Here is a 21,112-nt window from a genome sequence, read left to right as displayed (position 1 = left end):
CCTGATCGGATGATGGCTGGGTTTGCCCTCTCCGCTCTGCCTCACCCCACAACTCATCACTGAATAGGAAACCCCAGTACAACTCATGAAAAGCAGAATGGCCCAATGATGTCCTCTCACCCATCCATCCCTGAAGCCTGTGGATGTGTTACTTTTCAAGCAAAAGGGACCCATCCTGAGGGTGCAATTAAGGCCTTAAAATAGAAAGGTTAAGCTGGATTATATAATTTAGAAGAAGGGACCTTTTTCTTCCTGGAGGCAGAATAGATGAGACAGAAGGGTGCGCGAGAGAGAGAGAGCGAGAGAGAGAGAGAGAGAGAGAGTGAGAGAGAGAGAGAGAGAGAGATCTGAAGTATAAGGAGACTTGTTGCACGGATGCTGGTTTAAAGAAGGAGATGGCATGGTGACAAGGAATATACATGGCCTTCAGGAGCTAGGGGAGGTCCCCAACTGACAACGAGAAAGGAAATGGGACCTCAGTCCAACAACCATAAGGAACTAAATTCTGCAAACTATCTGAATAAGGCTGGAAGCAGATTCCCCCCAAGAGCCTTGAGACAGGGACCAGCTACCCATACCTTGTTTTTGGCCTTGTCAGACCCAGATCAAAGAAACCAGCTGAGCCCATCCAGGCTCCTGCCCAAGAGAAGACAATACATATGTGGTATCTTACATCAATAAATTTGTGGTGATTTGCTACAGCAGCCACAGAATACAAATATACCATTTTATATTGTGGAGAAGTAAAGAACCTCCTCAGTTCACACTTCAAGGATCTGTTCTGGGGAACTGTTCAAGAAAGCCTAATTCTATCGTCCTTTCAGGGAAATGAGCAGCCCAGCTGCTCTTGGAAACTCTTTGCTGTTTCAGAAGTGTGGTTGGGTTTTATCCCTTAATAAGCTGATGGGAGAAAGAAAGTTTTAGCTGCACCAGAAGTGTGTATTTTTGAATGAACAGTCCAACAAATAGTCTGAAAGGATGAAAAACAACTGCTATTGCCAACTCCCAAGCCTGGCATGTACTGCCAATTAGTGAAAGGGAAGATGGATGGTTTCTGCCTATCAGAAGGGAAACGAAAAACCTGTTCTAAAAGGTAGCAAACAGCACATGGGGCCTGCCCTTGGCCGTCACCAGGGGTTACTAATGTCAGCAAATTCTTTGCTACACAAAGAAAGACACGGACAAGAAATCTGGCGATGACACGAAATGACAGAAGATAATTTCTTGGGGCAGTGGGAGTTGTGTGGAATGGGCAACAAATTCCCCCAGCAGGGTCTGCGTGGGTGGCTGGCAGGCCCTTCCTCTCCAGCCCTTGGCTTGCCACCAACCCGCCTTCATGCCAATGGCACATTACCCAGCAGTCTCAGGAGACACCTTTGTTGATGGTGTGGGTGGTCAGCCTGCTACAAACACTATTCCCTAGGAGAGAGGAAGTCAGGTCTGTACTCCATCCCTGCTCTCCCACTGCTGAAAACCTAGACTTGGAATGAATGACACCAGGCCCCAGAAGAGATCTCCTGACCCAGAGTCACAGCGAAAGCAACAACAACAAAAATCAGGCATTGATAACCCTGTTTGAATATCAGGGATTTCAAAATGACAGTATTTCCTAAGATTCACTCTGGGGCATACCATCTAAGTTGTAACTCTCAATAGCATGGATCAACTGTCCTCAGCATGCCTTTTATTTCAAGCTATAAAGTGAAGATGATAATATCTGCCCTACCTTCCAACATTGTTATAAGCATATGAAGATGGGACAACATATGTAAGAGCCAGTTCTATATTGCAAAGGGCTGTCCGATGGTTTATTACCCATCACAGTCAGGACTCGGAGAAGGCAATGGCAACCCACTCCAGTACTCTTGCCTGGAAAATCCCAGGGATGGCGGAGCCTGGTGGGCTGCAGTCCATGGGGTCGCACAGAGTTGGACACGACTGCAGCGACTTAGCAGCAGCAGCATCAGGACTATGGATTAGTGAGTGTATGTCAGGCTTTTTACCATGTTATCACTTTATGCTGTAGCTACTATCAGTGATCAGGCCTAGGCCTTTGACAGATTTGCCAGCTTTTGCTCAGACAGCCTTCTCCTCATCCCCCTGGTACCTGCCTCCAACGTGCGTCTTTGGACAGACTTTTACGCTGTCTTCTTTGACTCCCACCAGAGCCTGGAAGGCATCTCCTACTTGAGGACCTCCTCCTTTTTTCCCCTTCAAGAATCTACTCTTTGGTTTTCTAGAAGAATTGTTTTCGGTTCAGTGGCAAGGGGGTTAATAGATCAGATAAACATCACACCTCCATAATGCTTTCAGTAACTGAACTAATGATTCATTCTTCTGAAAATAAGTCACCCCAGAAACTGCTCCGAACTGTGATTTTTTTTGTAAGCAGGCAGGTGAGACCAGGGGCTTCTGAACAATACCATGTGTGGGTGTCCAAGGTCAGGACAAGAGACCTGCTTGGATTTGACTGTCCAAGTGTTAAAAATCACATTTTTAAGGGTGTGGAGAGGAACTCCATGCCTCGTAGCCTCCTATGCTGGACTCAAATCCCCAGAGCTGGGCAGTCGACAACTGCAGCTCAGTTTCATCCTCTGAGTGAAGAGAAAGGAATTCCAAAATGCCTGTTCTACCGTCTGCCTTAGTGCTGGTCACCTTAACAAACCTATCCCTAAAAAGGTGATGGATGATGGGAAGAACAATTTCTTTGAAAATATGCTGAGAAGAAATCTCCAGGCACTAAATACATTAAAACTGTTACTCTGAAGTAAACAGAATTACAAGAAAAATGATCAACAATGAGAAGAGAAAAAAAAAAAAGTGAAACTGGAAAAAGATGATTCAAAGATCTGGCTCAACTCAACTGCTCCTCCTAGTGTCAAAAACTGTTCTTTCCTTCCTCTAAAATTTCCAAGCAACTGTAGAGAAATGGAAAGCTTGAACTTCCTTTGCAATACATTGCTACTTTAGAAAATTTTAGGTCGACTTTGAACAATAAGGCAGAGTAGAAGACAGGGCTTTTCTTTCTTGAGAAGTCACCTACGTATATCTTAATGGGATGCATTAACATATGATGAGAAATATACAATAGAGAACCACTAATATAAATACACAGACTGAGATTTATGTTACTCATCTAAATATTATTTTAAATACATTGTGCTTTATGAACATGGAGAACAACTTTCTAGCAAGCCATTGCCACCTTTAAAATATGTTTTGGAAGTTAATCATCAAATTAGATAAAACATTCAAAGAAAGTTCAAGAACGCCAAGCAAGAAAACACTTCTAAAGCTCCTAAATGAGGGTTTGCGACTCTACTGGTATCCGACAATACATGCAGGAAAATGTTATTGTCTCTATTTTTGCATTTCCGTAAGGGTAATGTCTCTGAATTTATTACGCATCTTAGAGTGTCATCTTTTTTTTTTTTTTTTTCAATTCTTAGGGAAATCTAGTTGGACTTACTAACTAGAAGGCTTATAAGCAGAACTAAAGCATTGGGGTGGAGGGAGTAGAAAAAGGCTGGCTAACACCTGTTCGGTGTCTGTGGACATGCTTTGCTTTATCAGCCATGAAATTTGTTTTCCAAATCTGACTTGGTGGTTTATCCTTAGTTCTCTTTTTGCTACTTTCAAACCTCCAAAATTGTTCAGCTGCTAAAAAGTTCCAAAACAAGCAAATGCATTCCTGGAATCCTACCCTTAACTTTGCTGGATAATATATACTAAGGCTTCTTCTCCAGCCAAAATAATAAAAGATCTTTTAAGTGGGTGGAATTCTTGGTTGATTGCACATGCATGCCAATGTCAGACAACTATAAATAGAGAGATCTGGAAGAAAAATAGGGGGAGTCTTTATAACTCCAAGGAAATAAAATGGAATGTTTTGAAGGCCACTGGAAAACAGAACATGTATTTATAAAATTAAGATTTGTCTCCCTTTAGTCCAAAATCCCCTTCAAGCAAGAGAGAAACCACATGGGTAATAAAATTCCAGTAGGAAGGAATAAAAGGACCTTCTTTTCTATATTAATATGTATTTATTATTCTCAATCCTATAATTAAGACTTCTTCCTTATATTATCCTTTTCAGTTTAGATATCTGCTGAATCTTTTTGATATTTTTCTCCGATCACTGCATTGTTTCACCAGAATACTAAAAAAATCTTTCAAAGGATAAAACTATGCCCATGGTCACTGGTATAAATGAAGTCAGCAGGGAATTGCATGGGAGTTACCTAGGGCAGACTTGGTCCCAAAATAAACTGGGTCACTTGTTACAGCTGTTCAAAGAGATGTAAGGCTTCATTTGTCAAGAAATTCTTACTCTCTTAGGCAGGTTAACATACCCACTAGCTTCAACAGCTGTGTTAATACATATTCTTAAAGACAGTGTTTCTTAATTCTGAACAGTGACTTACACTTGTCTATTAACCTGCTCATCTTATATTAACCTGTCTAAATTGAATTCAAACCAGTCCTTGCAAATTAGTTCACTTTATTTTGAACCTATTACTGCTGTACAAGAGAATTTAGCAATTGCTTTGGTTTCGTAATTGTGCTGTTGACGAGCAAATGAGTTAGCAGCAAGGGAGAAAGCCAGCATTTGCCTAATTGTCCTTAAATGCCATTCTTCCGAATCCAGACTCCCTTCTTAACTCAGAGATGTTGAAATGTCAATGATGGTTACAAGGTCACAAGTCCATTTGGAGGAAGGATCAATAATATAATTCATATCTCAGAATTCTTACTTCTCTGTACATCACATTGGGTTCAAATTGGTTGGAAGCTCCAGGATCACTTTAAGGGCTCAGTACATGACGGATACCAGGAAATCATATTTTTATAATATTTTTAGTGATGAATTTATTACTTGGTGTTTTGTGAAATAAACCCTTAAGGCAACAGCAACAACAACAGACTTGTGGGGATTTGAAAACAGCATGGTTCTAAACATATCATGTTTATAATTTTAAAACATTACTTCAAAAGCTCAATTTTAGTATTTTCCCTAAAATGCTTTTAAAGTAATCTAAGGGTGGGACTCTATTAAATGACTATGAATTAATTCTAGGTTTTTTAAAAAGGCATATGTGACTGTATAAATAAAGAATGATATTAACTGCAATTCTATCATATGATTTAAAAGACTTTACATAAAAATACATCTTTAGTTTTTTAGAACTTGTTCTTAGTAGAAAAAATATAAATCCTATGTTTACAGAAAATGCAAATAAAAAATATTTCTCAAGTGACATCTTAAAGAGAAATGGCGTCCTTATTTTGTGAAAAATCATATTCTGAAGAATTATTTGCCTTCAAAAGTAAAATCATATTTACTAAATCTAGCATCTTTTAAGAAAAAATTCGAGATTGAGCACAATGTCGTTTTCAAAATTTCTACAGCAGCAATACCGGAGTGTTAGCCAGCCTACTTTTGTTAGTGATGTTTATCACTTTTATTGTGACCTGATGCTGAAGCTGAAGCTCCAATACTTCGGCCACCTGACTCAAAGAGCTGACTCATTGGAAAAAAATCCTTATACAGGAAAGACTGAAGGCTAAAGGAGAAGGGTGTGGCAAAGGATGAAATAATTAGATAGCATCACCGACTCAATGGACGTAAGTTTGGGCAAAATGGGAGATAGTGGACAAAGGAGCCTAGCTTGCTGCAGTCCATGGGGTTGCAAAGTCAGACACATCTTAGCGACTGAACAAGAACTGTGACATGAACAGTACCTCTCAGAGAAAGGAAAGCATCAGGTCTTAGGTGGTCAGAATGAAGCAAAGCAATGCAAAGCTTGATTACTACTTCCATTGCTTTTTTCTTTTGGAAAGACATGAGACAACCTAGTTTTCCTTGAGACAGAGTGATGTAAATGGACAAAAGTATCTTCTCTGAGAGGCGTCCCACTAGTCACTATGAATGGCTGAACAAAAAGAGGCCATCCATCTGGGCATGCAGATGGTAGGTGCTGAATACAAGCTGCAGAGATGAGAGACTGGAGTGGGTCAGGTGTAAATGCTGTTGGGGTGCCATCCACAGGGGGACAGTGGACCTAACATCACACAGCATCATCAACTGCCCTCCCCCTCCCCTTCCCTGTCTTTCTTTTCTTTTGACATAGAGGAACTGTATTTATTTTTGAGATGAAGCATGTGATAAAACAGCCTGTTTATATCCTCACATGTAACATATACCATTTTGGAATCTGAATGAATATGCACTAAAATATTAAAACTGGCTTATTTAGAAGAAGAAAAGGTTATTGAGCATTAAAAAGTCGACCTAGATGTACTTTAGTTTACTACAACAGACAGTATTTTCGAATCATGGTGGCAGCTATCATGGACTGCCTGCACCTAACTGCCACTCCTGTTCCTTCCCTACTAACAAAACCCTGCCTTACAGGCAACAAAATAGGGTAGGGTCAGGGGACAAAGAGGTCCACCCCTCCCTTTTTACCAGTGCCCAGCCAAGGGAGGGTATGCGGTCCACCCCATCAGAGAAACAAAGGGGCAAATATCTCTGGGCATCTCCAGGATATTCCTCCCTGATGGGAGCAGGATGGGGAGAAAGTTCCTTTACTGCTGTCTACTTTGCTTCCTGCTTTGGTTTTGGACGCTGCCATTTGAAGAAATGCTGCTGAGTTGTTACAGCCACTTTTGTAACACCGAGGATGACAGAACAAAGGCATCCAAGAAAATCTTGAGGTCTTCCTGCCCTGTCCTTTCTCAGCTACTCTGAGTGGATAAAAATTGCCATTTATTTTCCCAGGCGATTCGTAAGTCATTTCAGCTCTGTCCCTCTGAAGGAAGGAAATGGAGGGTTAGCTAAACTGAAGGCTGTTCTCCACAAACGCTACTCTGTATTAGATTCGCCAGTTTTTCTGTTACTTCAGAGATGGAGTTAAGAGATTCAATTGCTTTATCAAGAATTGTTTCATAAAGTGGATACCAAGTTGGTCAAAACTATTGAGCAATTATGAGAAACGTGTTTGATGATTTAATTAAAACAGCAACTGTATATTGAAGATAGTACCTGGTATATGAAAGCACTTAATTAAAATATGTTAGACCTCTGATCAGTGAAGTCAGGGTGGAGGAGGTTAAAAGGGTGAGGAGCACACACAGAATGTTCCCACCCAGCTGAGGGCGTGCTTCCCAGGGGGGATTCTGTTTAGATATTAAGAACTGACGTTCAAATGGGAAATGCGAAGTTCTGTGTTAGATAAAATAATTATACTGGTGTATTCTTCTAAGTATGAATTTAACCAAAATAAACTGCCAAATCTTTCAAAGAATCCACTGAAGAATTTAATGTATTCGTTTCATGAGTTCCTCATAATAAGCTGTCTGATGTTATCTACTGACATCATTGATTAAAGGCATTTTTATTATAAAAAGTTTCTATTTTTTCCATAATTGATGACATATAAAATTAAACATGTCAAAACAGTAAAAAGGGAGACAATAACACTAAATTCCCTGTAGACAAAATTTTGTTATGACAAATAATAGTTAACTTAATCAAAGCAGAACCAGTTACCCTTTCCCCCAACATAATGCTTGAGATGTGATGCTCACAATCAAATGGGAGTGACTCAATTACTCTGCTTACTAACTTTCAAAGATTTACTAGCAGTCTGGCTTGCAAAAAAAAGCCCTCCAAAACCCTGAATCACTTGAGACACTCACATCATCAGATGTCATCAAATTTTGAAATCAATCAATTAAACAGTTTCAACAAGGTGTGATGACAGAATAGAAATTAAATCAACAGTGTACATATACTCCAAGTGATACATGTACTTAGCTTCCCATTAGGGCTCAGGGGAAAAAAAATTAGGTAAACTGAAAACATTTGAAAGATCAGTTTCATCTAGCTCAAAGGTTGTCACCAACATTAATCAGATCAGAAAGTCAGTGGATATATTGTACTTAAGAAACATTATTTTAGCATCCAAGGATGCTAAAACATTTCTTGGAATCTAGTTAGAAGAAGAGACCACAGTGAATTGCAGGATTAACAACTCTAAAGCAATAAATACAACCTCACTCTGGGAATCCAAGCTCACAGAAGAGGGTTGGCTCAGGTGAGACACTGGGGCTGGCAAATAGGACCAAGTAACTGCCTGATGGCTAAATGAAAGGATGAATAGATAACTGGGTGATCAAACGAAAGAATGTCAGGAGAAAGGGTTTTAAAAGTTGAGAGATAAAGAGAAAGCATAATCTGTATTAAAAACTTACTTATTCCATGCTTGTCTAAGGTTTTTAGAGCTGTACAGGGTAAAGCGTTCTGAAATAAAAAAGAAAAATGATAAACAGTCTTTATTTCAAATGTCCATATTGACAGTATATTAAAAAAAAAAACTTTTAAAAAAGTTACTGTTGGATTTAGCCATAGTTATGCTAGACAAACTAGGTCTTCACCTCAGATTAAATAAAGAGTAAAACAAGAACAGCTTAACACTTTAAGCAATGAAACAGTGTACTCTTTATCACCTGGCTTCCTAGTAATTCTTTCTTAGAATAAGTTTTAACTGGGTTGAAAACAGAAATGCAAGTTCCGAACCTGCAAACTGTAGGTAGATCTATAGAAGAATACTGCCACATCAGTCCAGTGAAACCTGCTGTTTTCTCAATGAAGACATCTCTCTTTTTTTTTTTTAACATTTTAAAATGTTTATAATTAGAAATTTTTATATAGTTTTTAAAGGTTACTTTCCATTTACAGTTATTACAAAATATTGGCTCTATTCCCCGTTTGTATGATATATTCTCGAGCCTGTCTTATACGCAGCAGTTTGTGCCTCCAACTCCTCACCTCTCCATTGCTCCTCCACCCCCTACCCCACTGGCAAACACCAGTTTGTTCTCTGTATCCATCTGTCTGCTTCTTTTCGGTTATTTTCACTCGTTTGTTGTATTTTTTAGGTCCCACATATAAGTGATACAGCACTTGTCTTTCTCTGTCTTATTTCACGTAGCATAATGCCTTGCAAGTCCATCCATGTTAGTTCATTCCTGGGTTCTTCATTTCTCCCTGCATTCCCACATTTTTTGTCTGGGGTCCTTTCCTTCTACTTCAAAGACTCCCCTTATTCTTGCTGTAGCGCAGGATTTGGAATGTTTGTTTATTTTCTAGAATATGAGGTCATCGAGTCTTAGTTTTAAAATTTTATTTATTTACTTTAAATTGGAGGATAATTGCTTTACAATATTGAGTTGGTTTCCGCCATATATCAACAAAATCAGCCCTGCATCCCTGACCAAACACAGTAGTGCTGGATCTCCTTGCTTACACCACATAGTATTTACACACACGCAAAGCCAAACCAACGTCCTATCGTGTATATTTACATTTACCATTGAACAATCTTTATTAAATTTTTTAAAATGAAAGCATACATGTTTTACAAAGCTAAACAATATAATGGCATAAAATATATATTAATAATATTTTCTCCTGCTCCCCGTTTTTCACTTCTAATGACATAGCAATGGTTAATGGCTTGGTATGTCTCTCTCCACATGTTTATGTTTATAAATAAAAATCTATCCATATATACAAATATATATCCTATTTTTGGAGAAGGAAATGGCAACCCACTCCAGTATTCTTGCCTGGAGAATCCCAGGGACAGAGGAGCCTAGTGGGCTGCCGTCTATGGGGTCGCACAGAGTCGGACACGACTGAAGTGATGCAGCAGCAGCAGCATATACTATTTCAATTTTTAAATGGATTGTACAAAACACTCTCTGACATTTTTTAGTATCTAATAATATATACTGTATAGTCCTTCAAATGAAAAATATATAACAACTGTTTCAAACCTATGTAATATTTCAGAGGATAGAATTACAGAAACTATGTGACCATTCTCCTACTGATGAAAATTTAGGTAGTTTCCAGTCCCTTGTTGTCTTAACAACAAGGGATGGGAATACCAGACCACCTGACCTGCCTCTTGAGAAACCTGTATGCAGGTCAGGAAGCAACGGCTAGAACTGGACATGGAACAACAGACTGGTTCCAAATAGGAAAAGGAGTACGTCAAGGCTGTATATTGTCACCCTGCTTATTTAACTTCTGTGCTGAGTACATCATGAGAAATGCTGGGATGGAAGAAGCACAAGCTGGAATCAAGATTGCCGGGAGAAATATCAACAACCTCAGATATGCAGATGACACCACCCTTATGGCAGAAAGTGAAGAGGAACTAAAAAGGCTCTTGATGCAAGTGAAAGTGGAGAGTGAAAAAGTTGGCTTAAAGTTCAACATTCAGAAAACAAAGATCATGGCATCTGGTCCCATCACTTCATGGGAAATAGATGGGAAACAGTGGAAACAGTGTCAGACTTTATGTTTTTGGGCTCCAAAATCACTGCAGATGGTGATTGCAGCCATGAAATTAAAAGACGCTTACTCCTTGGAAGAAAAGTTATGACCAACCTAGAGAGCATATTCAAAAGCAGAGACATTACTTTGCCAACAAAGGTCTGTCTAGTCAAGGCTATGGTTTTTCCAGTGATCATGTATGAATGTGAGAGTTGGACTGTGAAGAAAGCTGAGCACCAAAGAATTGATGCTTTTGAACTGTGGTGTTGGAGAAGACTCTTGAGAGTCCCTTGGACTGCAAGGAGATCCAACCAGTCCATTCTGGTTGGGAGATCAACCCTGAGATTTCTTTGGAAGGAATGATGCTAAAGCTGAAACTCCAGTGCTTTGGCCACCTCATGCAAAGAGTTGACTCATTGGAAAAGACTCTGATGCTGGGAGGGATTGGGGGCAGGAGGAGAGGGGGACGTCAGAGGATGAGATGGCTGGATGGCATCACTGACTCGATGGACATGAGTCTGCGTGAACTCCGGGAGTTGGTGATGGACAGGGAGGCCTGGTGTGCAGCGATTCCTGGGGTCACAGAGAGTCAGACACGACTGAGCGACTGAGTGACTGAACTGAACTGAACTGTTGTCTTAAAAACAATGTTTCAATAAATAATCCTTGCACATCTATTTTTGCATACTGGTGCTTTCTTTTTTTGTTACCCAGATTCCCAATATAGAACTGCTTGGAAAATGGTATGCATATTTCAAACTTCAGTAGATGATGACAGATTACTTTTCATTTCCCACCAGCAACAAAAAAATAATGTTCCATATTATGCATCCCTGGGATGCAAGGACAGTTCAACATATGCAGACGAATAAATGTGCTACATCATATTAACAGAATGAAAGATAAAAATCACCTGATCATCTCAATAGATGCAGAAAAAGCATCTGACAAAATTCAACACCCATTCATTATATAAACTCTCAATATATTAGGTATGGGTGGAACATACCTCAGCACAGGAAAAGTCTATATATGACAAGCCCACGGCCAGCATCATACTCAATGGTGAAAGGTACAACTCTAAGGTACTGACTCTCACTATTCCAGTTCAACACAGTATGGGAAGCCCTGGCCAGAGCAATCAGCAAGAAACTATCAACAACAACAAAAAAACTGAAGCCAACCAACCACACCCCCCCTAAAAAAACACACACACATCTGAATCGGAAAAGAAGAAGCAAAATTGTTCGATGTTTGCAGATGACATGTTTTTTTTTTTTCATAGAAGATCTTAAAGACTCCATCAAAAACCTGTCAGAACTAATCAGCACAATCAGGGAAGTTGCAGGAGACAAATCCAATAAACAAAAATCAGTTACATTTCTATATACTAACAATGACTAATCTGATTAAGAGACAAACAATCTTATGTACAACAGCATCAAAACCTACAAAACATCTAGGATTAAATTTAACCAAGTAGGTAAAAATCTGTACACTGAAAGCTATAAGACATTGATGAAAGAAACTGAAGACACAAATATGTGGAAAGATATTCCATACTCATACTGGAAGAACTAATACATTGGTAAAATGTTCATACTACCCAAATCCACCTCTAGAGTTAACATAATCCCTATCAAGATTCCAAGGTGTTTTTTACAGAAATAGGGAAAAAATGAGAAAATTCACACAGAACCACAAAAACAGAACCGCAGTATGGAGAAAGAAGAACAAAGTTGGAGTTATTATACCTCCTAATGTCAAACTATAGCACAAAGCTACAGTAATAGGAACAGCATGGTACAGGCATAAAAACAGACTCATGGAACACCAGTGGAACAGAACTGAGAGCTCAGGAGTAAAATCATGCATCAATATGGTCAATGTTTGAGAAGGGAACCAACATACTCAGTGGAGAAAAGATAGTCTCGTTAGTAAGTGGTACTGGGGAAAAAATGATACTCAAATGAAAAAGAATGAAACTGGACCTCTGTTTTATATCACTCAAAACACCTGGAAAAAGATTAAGGACTTAAACACAAAATCTGAAACCATAGAAGAAAACCAGGAAAAAGCTCACTGACCTTAGTCTTTATGATGATTTATAGTTACAATGCCCAACACAGGGAATAAAAATGAAAATAAACAAGTGGGACTACATCAATCTGAAGGGTTCTGCATGGCAAAGGAAACAGTCAACAAAATGAAAGAGAAAGCTACCAGACGGGAGAACATATTTACAAACCACATATCTGAAAAATAGTGGTGCTGAAGCTCAGTCGCTTCAGTTGCGTCAGACTCTTTGTGACCCCCTGGACTGTAGCCTGCCAGGCTCCTCTTTCCATGGAATTTTCCAGGAAAGAATACTGAAGTGGGTTGCCGCTTCCTCCTCCAGAGATCTTCCCAACCCAGGGATCGAACTCCTGTGTCCTGTGTCTCCTGCACTGGCAGGCGGATTCTTTACCACTGAGCCACCTGGGAAGCCCGTCTGAGAAACGGCTAAAATCTAAAATATAGAAGGGACTCATATAAAAGAACAAATAATCCAATTTAAGGAATGGGCAAAGAGCCTGAATAGACATTTTTCCAAGGAAGATATTCACATGGCCAAGTACATGAAAAAGGGCTTGAGCTCACTAAACATCAGGGAAATGAAAACCAAAACCACAGTGAGATTTCACTTCACACCTGTTAGAATGTGCAGAAATGTAGAGAAAAAGGACACACCTGGGCACTGCTGGTGGGAATTTAAATTGGTACAGCCACTATGGAAAAGAGCATAAAGGTTTTTCAAAAAAATTAAAAATAGAACCATGACATTATCCAGTCATTTCACTTCTGGGTATGTGTTAATATCTGAAGGAAATGAAAGAGATTTCCACACTCTTATTTTTGCTGCAGCATTATTTGTAACAGCCAAGATATGGAGCCACCATGCGTGTCCCTTGGTGGATGGATGGAAAAGCAAATATAGCATATGTATACACCAGAACGTTGTTCAGTCGCTAAGTTGTGTCCGACTCTTTGTGAGCCCGTGGACAGCAGCACGCCAGGCCTCCCTGTCCCGCCACTATCTCCCCGAGCTTGCTCAAACTCATGTCCATTGGGCTGGTGATGCTTATCTCATTCTGGTCACCCTCCTCTTCTCCTGCCCTCAGTCTTTCCCAGGATTCTGATCTTTTTCAATGAGTCAGCTCTTTGCACCAGGTGCCCAAATTGGAGCTTCACCTTCAGCATCAGTCCCTCCAATGAATGTTCAGGTTTGATTTCCTTCAGGATTGACTGGTTTGACCTCCTTGCTGTCCAAGGGACTCTCAAGAGTCTTCTTCAGCACCAGGCATTAATTCTTCAGTGCTCAGCCTTCTTTATTGTCCAACTCGCACATATTCAGTCATAAAAAAGAAGGAAACGTCGCCATGTGCAATAACATGGATGGAAATTGAGGGCAGTATGCTAAGCAAAATAAGGCAAACAAAGTCTGTCTTCTATGAGAAATCAAAAAAAAATACTTAAACTCATGGAAGCAGAGAGCAGACAACAGATGTGGCTGAGGTGTAGGGCTGGAGATGGGGAAAGAGATGAAAGTAGCCAAAGGGTATAAACTTCCAGTTATAAGATGAACAGGTTCTGGGGCTGTCATGTAAAGCGTGGTGACTATAGTTAACAATACTGCATTGCATATTTACTTGAAAGTTGCCAAGAGAGTAGATTTTTAAAGCTCTCACTACAAAATAAAAAACTGAAACTACGTGTGTTAACCAGACTTATGGCAGCATTTTGCAATATAGTCACATATAAAATCACTGTGTTGTATATCTTAGACTCACACAGTGCTATCAGTTATAACCCAATAATGTTGAGGGAAAAGACGGTGTTCTACTAAATAAAACATGGAGGTATGATGTAGAGGGCAAGGGACACTTCGTGTTGGGTGGTCAAGGAAGGTGAATTTCAAATAAAACAGTCAATCAACACAACAAACAAAGATCCCACTGGAAACCTGGTTGGAGTTTCACTGAAATATGTATTTATCTGAAAAGGCTGATACATAATTTTTGTATATAAAAATATATTGTATCTTTCCATTTATTTAAAAAGTTTTTTGATTATGCAATTTTACCTGTAGGAATTCATCTAAAAAGTGAATTGAACCTAAGAGTCAAGTGAACAAAAATATATGCACAAGAATATTTATCAAACAACTTTTTTTTTCATTGAAGAACAGTGATTTACAATACTATAGTAGTTTCAGGTGTAAAACATAGGGATTCAATATATTTATAGATTACACACCATTTAAAGTTATTATAAAATAATGGCTATATCTCTCGGTGCTGTACAATAAATCCTTGTTATTTATTTATCTTACGCATGCTCAGTTCAGTTCAGTTGCTCAGTCGTGTCCGACTCTTTGCGACCCCATGAATCACAGCATGCCAGGCCTCCCTGTCCATCACCAACTCCTGGAGTTCACTCAGACTCACATCCATCGAGTCAGTGATGCCATCCAGCCATCTCATCCTCTGTCATCCCCTTCTCCTCCTGCCCTCAATCTTTCCCAGCACCAGGGTCTTTTCTATGAGTCAGCTCTTCGCATTAGGTGGTCAAAGTATTAGAGTTTCAGCTTCAACATCAGTCCTACCAATGAACACCCAGGACTGATCTTGTTTAGGATGGACTGGTTGGATCTCCTTGCAGTCCAAGGGACTCTCAAAAGTATTCTCCAACACCACAGTTCAAAAGCATCAATTCTCCGGTGCTCAGCTTTCTTTATAGTCCAACTCTCATATCCATACGAATCCATATGGAAAAACCATAGCCTTGACTAGACGGACCTTTGTTGACAAAGTAATGTCTCTGCTTTTGAAAATGCTATCTAGGTTGGTCATAACTTTCCTTCCAAGGAGTAAGTGTCTTTTAATTTCATGGCTGCGCAGTGATTTTGGAGCCCCCCAAAATAAAGTCTGATACTGTTTCCCCTGTTTCCCCACCTATTTCCCATGAAGTGATGGGACCGGATGTCATGATCTTCATTTTCTGAATGTTGAGCTTTAAGCCAACTTTTTCACTTTCCTCTTTCACTTTTATCAAGAGGCTCTTTAGTTCTTCGTCACTTTCTGCCATAAGGGTGGTGTCATTTGCATATCTGAGGTTATTGATATTTCTCCCAGCAATCTTGATTCCAGCTTGTGCTTCATCCAGCCTGCCATTTTTAATGATGTACTCTGCATATAAGTTTAATAAGCAGGGTGACAATATACAATATACAGCCTTGACATACTCGTTTTCCTATTTGGAACCAGTCTGTTGTTCCATGTCCAGTTCTAACTGTTGCTTCCTGACCTGCATACAGGTTTCTCAAGAGGCAGGTCAGGTACTCTGGTATTCCCATGTCTTTCGGAATTTTCCACAGTTTATTGCGATCCACACAGTCAAAGGCTTTGGCATAGTCAATAAAGCAGAAATAGATGTTTTTTTGGAACTCTCTTGCTTTTTTGATGATCCAGCAGATGTTGGCAATTTGATTTCTGGTTCCTCTGCCTTTTCTAAAACCAGCTTGAACATCTGGAAGTTCACGGTTCATATATTGCTGAAGCCTGGCTTGGAGAATTTTGAGCATTACTTTGCTAGACTAAACTTAGCTTTTAAGGACTTCCCTGGTGGCACAACTGGTAAAGAATCTGGCTTCAATGCAGTAAACTGCCTGCAATGCTGGAGACCAGAGTTCAATCTCTGTATCGAGAAGATCCCCTGGAGAAGGAAATGGCAACCTGCTCCAGTTTCTTGCCTAGGAAATCCCATGGGCAGAGGAGCCTGGAGGGCTATAGTCCATGGAGTTGCAAGAGTTGATAACAACTTAGTGACTAAGCCTCCACCAAACGTAGCTTTTAATATAAAATATAGGAATAAGTGTACTTTGATAAAGGTTCAGAAAAATGTTTATTTTTAAAAATCTTTCCATTTAGAAAGGATTTGTGCATACAGTAGAATTAAGTGATTTCTTTTTCATATTGATCTCATTTTTCTTTTTTTTTAAAAAAATTTATTTTTACTTTATTTTGCTTTACAATATCATTTTTTTCATAATTTAATACTTAATAGACTTAATTCTGCTTTATATTAGCTGGTACCTTTTGTTGATGTTATCTGCTTAGAATTGTAAGTTTTTGAAGAGAACCCAAATGATTTATATTGCTTTTGCTTTGGTATGTTTCACATGTAACAACACCATTAGATCATTAGATAAAAAGAACAAAAAGAAATTTAAGAACATACTCAGCTTCCTGTCTCTAAATACAGAATTTATTCAAAAGAAATGGCTAGAAATCTGTGCAATGATTCATTCATTCAACTACTATTCATTGAGCAACTACTGGGTGCCAATATGCTTCTTGGAATGGAAGATATGGGAGAGAACCAAAGAGAAGACCTTCTTGTCTACAAGCCGCTCACATTCCAGCAGGGGATGTGAAAGTCTGAAGTGAGCCCGGAACACAGAGTGCCTGGAGCAGGCAGCCCCGAGAGACGGGTGGGGGACCGGCTCACGCAGATTCTGCGGCCTTTAGGTATGATTTAGAATTTTTTTTTAAAGGTTCACTCTGGCCTCTGTTTAGAGAATACACTAGCATTAGAGGCAAAGACGGAAGCTGGGAGATCGATAAAAGTTTTCACAACAGTCCAGGAGAGACAGGACGGGACATGGGCTATGGCAACAGAGTGAACGCAGAGAGAGAAGACAAGCTGAAAACATTTTCAAGGTAGAGCAAGTAAGATTTGCTGATGAACTGGACATGGGGTGTGACAGAAAGGTAGGGGTTGGGGTGACTCATAGAGCACTTGCTGCTGCTGCTGCTGCTGCTGCTGCTGCTGAGTCGCTTCAGTCGTGTCCAACTCTGTGAGACCCCATAGACGGCAGCCCACCAGGCTCCCCCGTCCCTGGGATTCTCCAGGCAAGAACACTGGAGTGGGTTGCCATGCCCTTCTCCAATGCAGGAAAGTGAAAAGTGAAAGTGAATATCGCTCTCCAATTTCCACGTTTCAAAGATTTGGAATTTGATCAGTTCAGTTCAGTCGCTCAGTCATATCTGACTCTTTGCGACCCCATGAACTGCAGTGCGCCAGGCCTCCCTGTCCATCACCAACTCCTGGAGTCCACCCAAACCCATGTCCATGGAGTCGGTGATGCCATCCAGCCACCCCATCCTCTGTCATCCCCTTCTCCTCCTGCCCTCAACCTTTCCCAGCATCAGGGTCTTTTCAAATGAGTCAGCTCTTCGCATCAGGTAATATTACTCTGAGAATGCATTAATACTCCCACGAGGGCTCAGAAACTTGACATTTGCATGGGTTTCAGTCATCTTTCAAGCAGAGATAATTGTCAAAATATTTAATACTCTGCAAGGCTTGAACCAATCAGTACAGAAACTAGCCAGTATGCTTCAGTGGTGTGCACTAGCTGAGGAGTAGCCCCGATTACAAACATTCACTGTTTTAAAGCTACAGGCAAAAGCGCTCACCAACAATTATGTACTTATTTGGTTCAAAAGAATGTCTAACGTTTGCATTTATTCTCTACTAGATTGCATTACATAAGACCCAACATAATTCAGTCAGTTGGTGCAGAACAGAAATGTAAAGCCATATTCTAGGTTCGAAAATTAACTGACAAAGAGAGGAGAAATGGCAAGAACAGCTTTTTACGGAGGTTTAGAGAAATTATTATTATGTATAATAAATATAGCCTAGTATTTAAAAGCAAAATATATTTCAAAATTAATTACCTCAAATGTCCTTGTAATACAAATTTGATCTCCTTAACTTTGTACTCCCCACAAGCAATTTTAATAATTTGTTATGATTTTGGGAAGGAAGAATTCCATTCCAGATAACATTAATACAATCTTGCATTTACTAGTAAATTATCATTCTTAGCAATTAATGACTGCACACAAATATGAGCTCTAAGGATTGCCTCTATTTAGAGTTTGACAGGATATGCTAATAGAGAAATTTTTTTCCGAAATACAATATGTCAGTTTTAGCTGTGCATAAAAGAGCCAAAATTGATAGCGAAACGTGCCACATGAAAGTGAAAAAAATAACAAAGGAAAAAGTCTTCCTTCATTTACTTTCCGTCACTACTCACATGAACTCTTTTTGTTTTAACTTTTTATTTTGTATTGGGGTACAGCTGATGAACAATGTTGTGACAGATTCAGGTGAACAGCAAAGGGCCTCAGCCACACATACATAGGTACCCATTCTCCCCCAAACACCTCTCCCATCTGGGATGCCATGTAACACTGAGCAGAGTCCCCTGTGCTCTTCAGTAGGTCCTTGCTGGTTATCCATTTTATAGCAGTGTGTATACATCCATCCCTAACTCCCCATCCCTCCCACCAGCAGCTGTAAGTTCATTCTCTAAGTCTGTGAGTCTCTTTGTGTTTTGTAAGTTCATCTGTCTCATTTCTTTTTAGATTCCACATATAAGGGATGTCAAACTCTAAATTCTTCTAGCGAATGTCACCTGCCACCGGCTCGTACGCTAGGCACTCCATGGACTATGGGCACACAGAAATGAGGACATCCTGCTTATAATTCGGTGGCCCAGCAAAGTAAATACACAATTACCAACACAGGGTGAAAAGTGCTTCAGTGTGGATATGGACACAGTCCCCTGGGAGCCCAGAGGCAGCGCCACTAACCGCATCTGTTTTCTTTTCCAAATGAAGACAGGATAAGCTCAAATCTCTGAAGCTAGTTCCAGTAACACATAAGACCTGATCTCTTGCATCCAACATCTTTCAGATCTTAACTGTCAAGCCACACAATTTCAAACAGAGATATTTCCAACAGTTTCTGATAACGTTTAGAATTAGATGTTTTAAATTCTAGTTTGAAAACAATTGCATCATGGGTAAAAATAATGTTCCATTAGCATGAAAGCAACCTAATTCACTAGGTAAGTTTTGAAAACAAAAAGGGGCTTAAATTAGTGCCCCAAATCAGAGGTGTATTTAATAAAACAGTCAACTGCTTATGAACGATTTTCACAGATTATTCCAGTATTTGATTAGGAGTGCTTCACACTGCTCTCCTTCAGTTAGTTTTATTCTGTCACCATTTAATGTCAGCTTTCTCTTTCCAATTATGTTTAAACTAGAAGTTTAGAATGCGGTGATTTAAAGCACTGGCAAACTCACAGTGTAACTGAGAAGTGCAATTAATTTAAACCTGCAGGCTGATTTTCACCTTCTCTTCTTATTGCAGGGACACTGCAGAGGATGGTCGCACACAGCAGGGAGCCAGGGAGGAGAGCTCAGAGAGAAGAAATCACTTTTCTGCGACGTGGTGGGGGTGGGGGACAGAGGCTGGAAAGGTTTTGCTCACACTGCCATGCTTATAGGCAGTGATTCGCTGCAATTTCATGGGAAAATACTGGTGAACAATGCTATACATTCTGAAGTTTCCCAAAAGAGCTAAATCTGAGATGCAGACATAAAGAATGGACTTGTGGACATGGAGTAGGAAGGAGAGGGTGGGATGAATTCAGAGTCGCACTAACATACATACTCCCAGGTGCAAAACAGATAGCTAGTGGGAAACTGCCATACAGCCCAGCGAGCTCAGCTCGGTGCTCTGTGACGACCTCGAGGGCTGAAATGGGGGGTGGTGGGAAGGAGTCTCAAGAGGGAAGGTATTTACATAAACATACGGTCTACTCATGTTGCTGTACAGCAGAAACGAACACAACATCGTAAAGCAAGTATGCTCTAATTTAAAAAATTAATTTTATTAAAAATAAAAGAGCAAAGGGCAAGGGGAAGAAAAAGAACTAAACCTGAGTGGCTTGAGGCAGTGTAAAAACAAAACCTAAATTGGAATTTTCCCATTTGCTTATATGTATGTACTGTATACTCTAGGAAGCTAATTTTAATTTTTATTTTCCATATCTCCTTCTCACCAATGTATTTTTTGGATCTCATAAGACACTGCTATGTTTTTAACTTCAATAATGGGAAAACTTATAAGTAAGTAGTCAAAAAACCAACCAACTAAAAACTCCAATAAGATTCAAGGGACTTGGAAGGCTAACCCAGGATTTTTAAGAACACTTTTCTTTCATTTTTTGGATTTAATAGCATTGAATTTTTAAATAATATCCTGGAATAACTGTAAGTCAATATAAAAATGAGTATGTCCAAAATGCCACAGGAAATGTTAGATGTCCTTTATAATGAATGCCTCTAAACCATATATTCATCTATTCAAAATTTCCATTCGTTAGGGTTATTTTGCATTTTAACAAATGCATTTACCCTTGCCTCCTGAGCCTGTCGGAAAGTGGTAATGATTTAAGCCAAGAGGCTGTGGCCGAGCTATCATGGGGCGCAGGTATTGAACCTGATGCCTGTCTCAAGATAGTTTCAATGGAGCAAAAAGGGTCCAGTCCTCTGTAAGGATGAATAGTAAACCAAGTCACGAATCACTCTCTGATGTGTCCAATTATCACTCTAATGCTTATGTGGCAGAGTATAGCCATGAATCCTTCAGAAGACAGGAGTAGTCCTCACTCTCTCACTCACTCTACAAATATTTCTCATGTACATACTGTTTGCCAGGCCCTGTGGAAAAGCACTGCACAAAACCTACAAGGTCATCCACAGCCTACGATGAATCATGGAACCCAGTATCAAGGGGCCATCCATAGGAGAAAATTCTATTTACAGGTATTCAAAAGGATCTGTATACAAAACTGAC

At 39.7% G+C, this 21,112-nt stretch overlaps 1 protein-coding gene across 3 annotated transcripts in view; it reads right to left on the bottom strand.

The window, feature by feature from the left end:
* CDK14 (cyclin dependent kinase 14) overlaps window positions 1–21,112 on the bottom strand; it is a 720,213-nt gene that overhangs the window by 180,862 nt on the left and 518,239 nt on the right. For all 3 annotated transcript variants that reach the window (XR_011256569.1, XM_069587335.1, XM_069587336.1), the window contains exon 12: window positions 8,257–8,305. Coding sequence is in view for 2 of the 3 variants with exons in the window: in XM_069587335.1 (XP_069443436.1) it covers window positions 8,257–8,305 (49 nt within the window). In the remaining variant the exon portion in view is untranslated. The remainder of the gene's footprint in view (window positions 1–8,256; window positions 8,306–21,112) is intronic.

Source organism: Ovis canadensis, chromosome 4 (assembly GCF_042477335.2).
Source record: "Ovis canadensis isolate MfBH-ARS-UI-01 breed Bighorn chromosome 4, ARS-UI_OviCan_v2, whole genome shotgun sequence".
NCBI lineage: Eukaryota > Metazoa > Chordata > Mammalia > Artiodactyla > Bovidae > Ovis > Ovis canadensis.
Note: the sequence above shows the minus strand (reverse complement) of the source record. Positions and strands in the feature narration are given on the sequence as shown.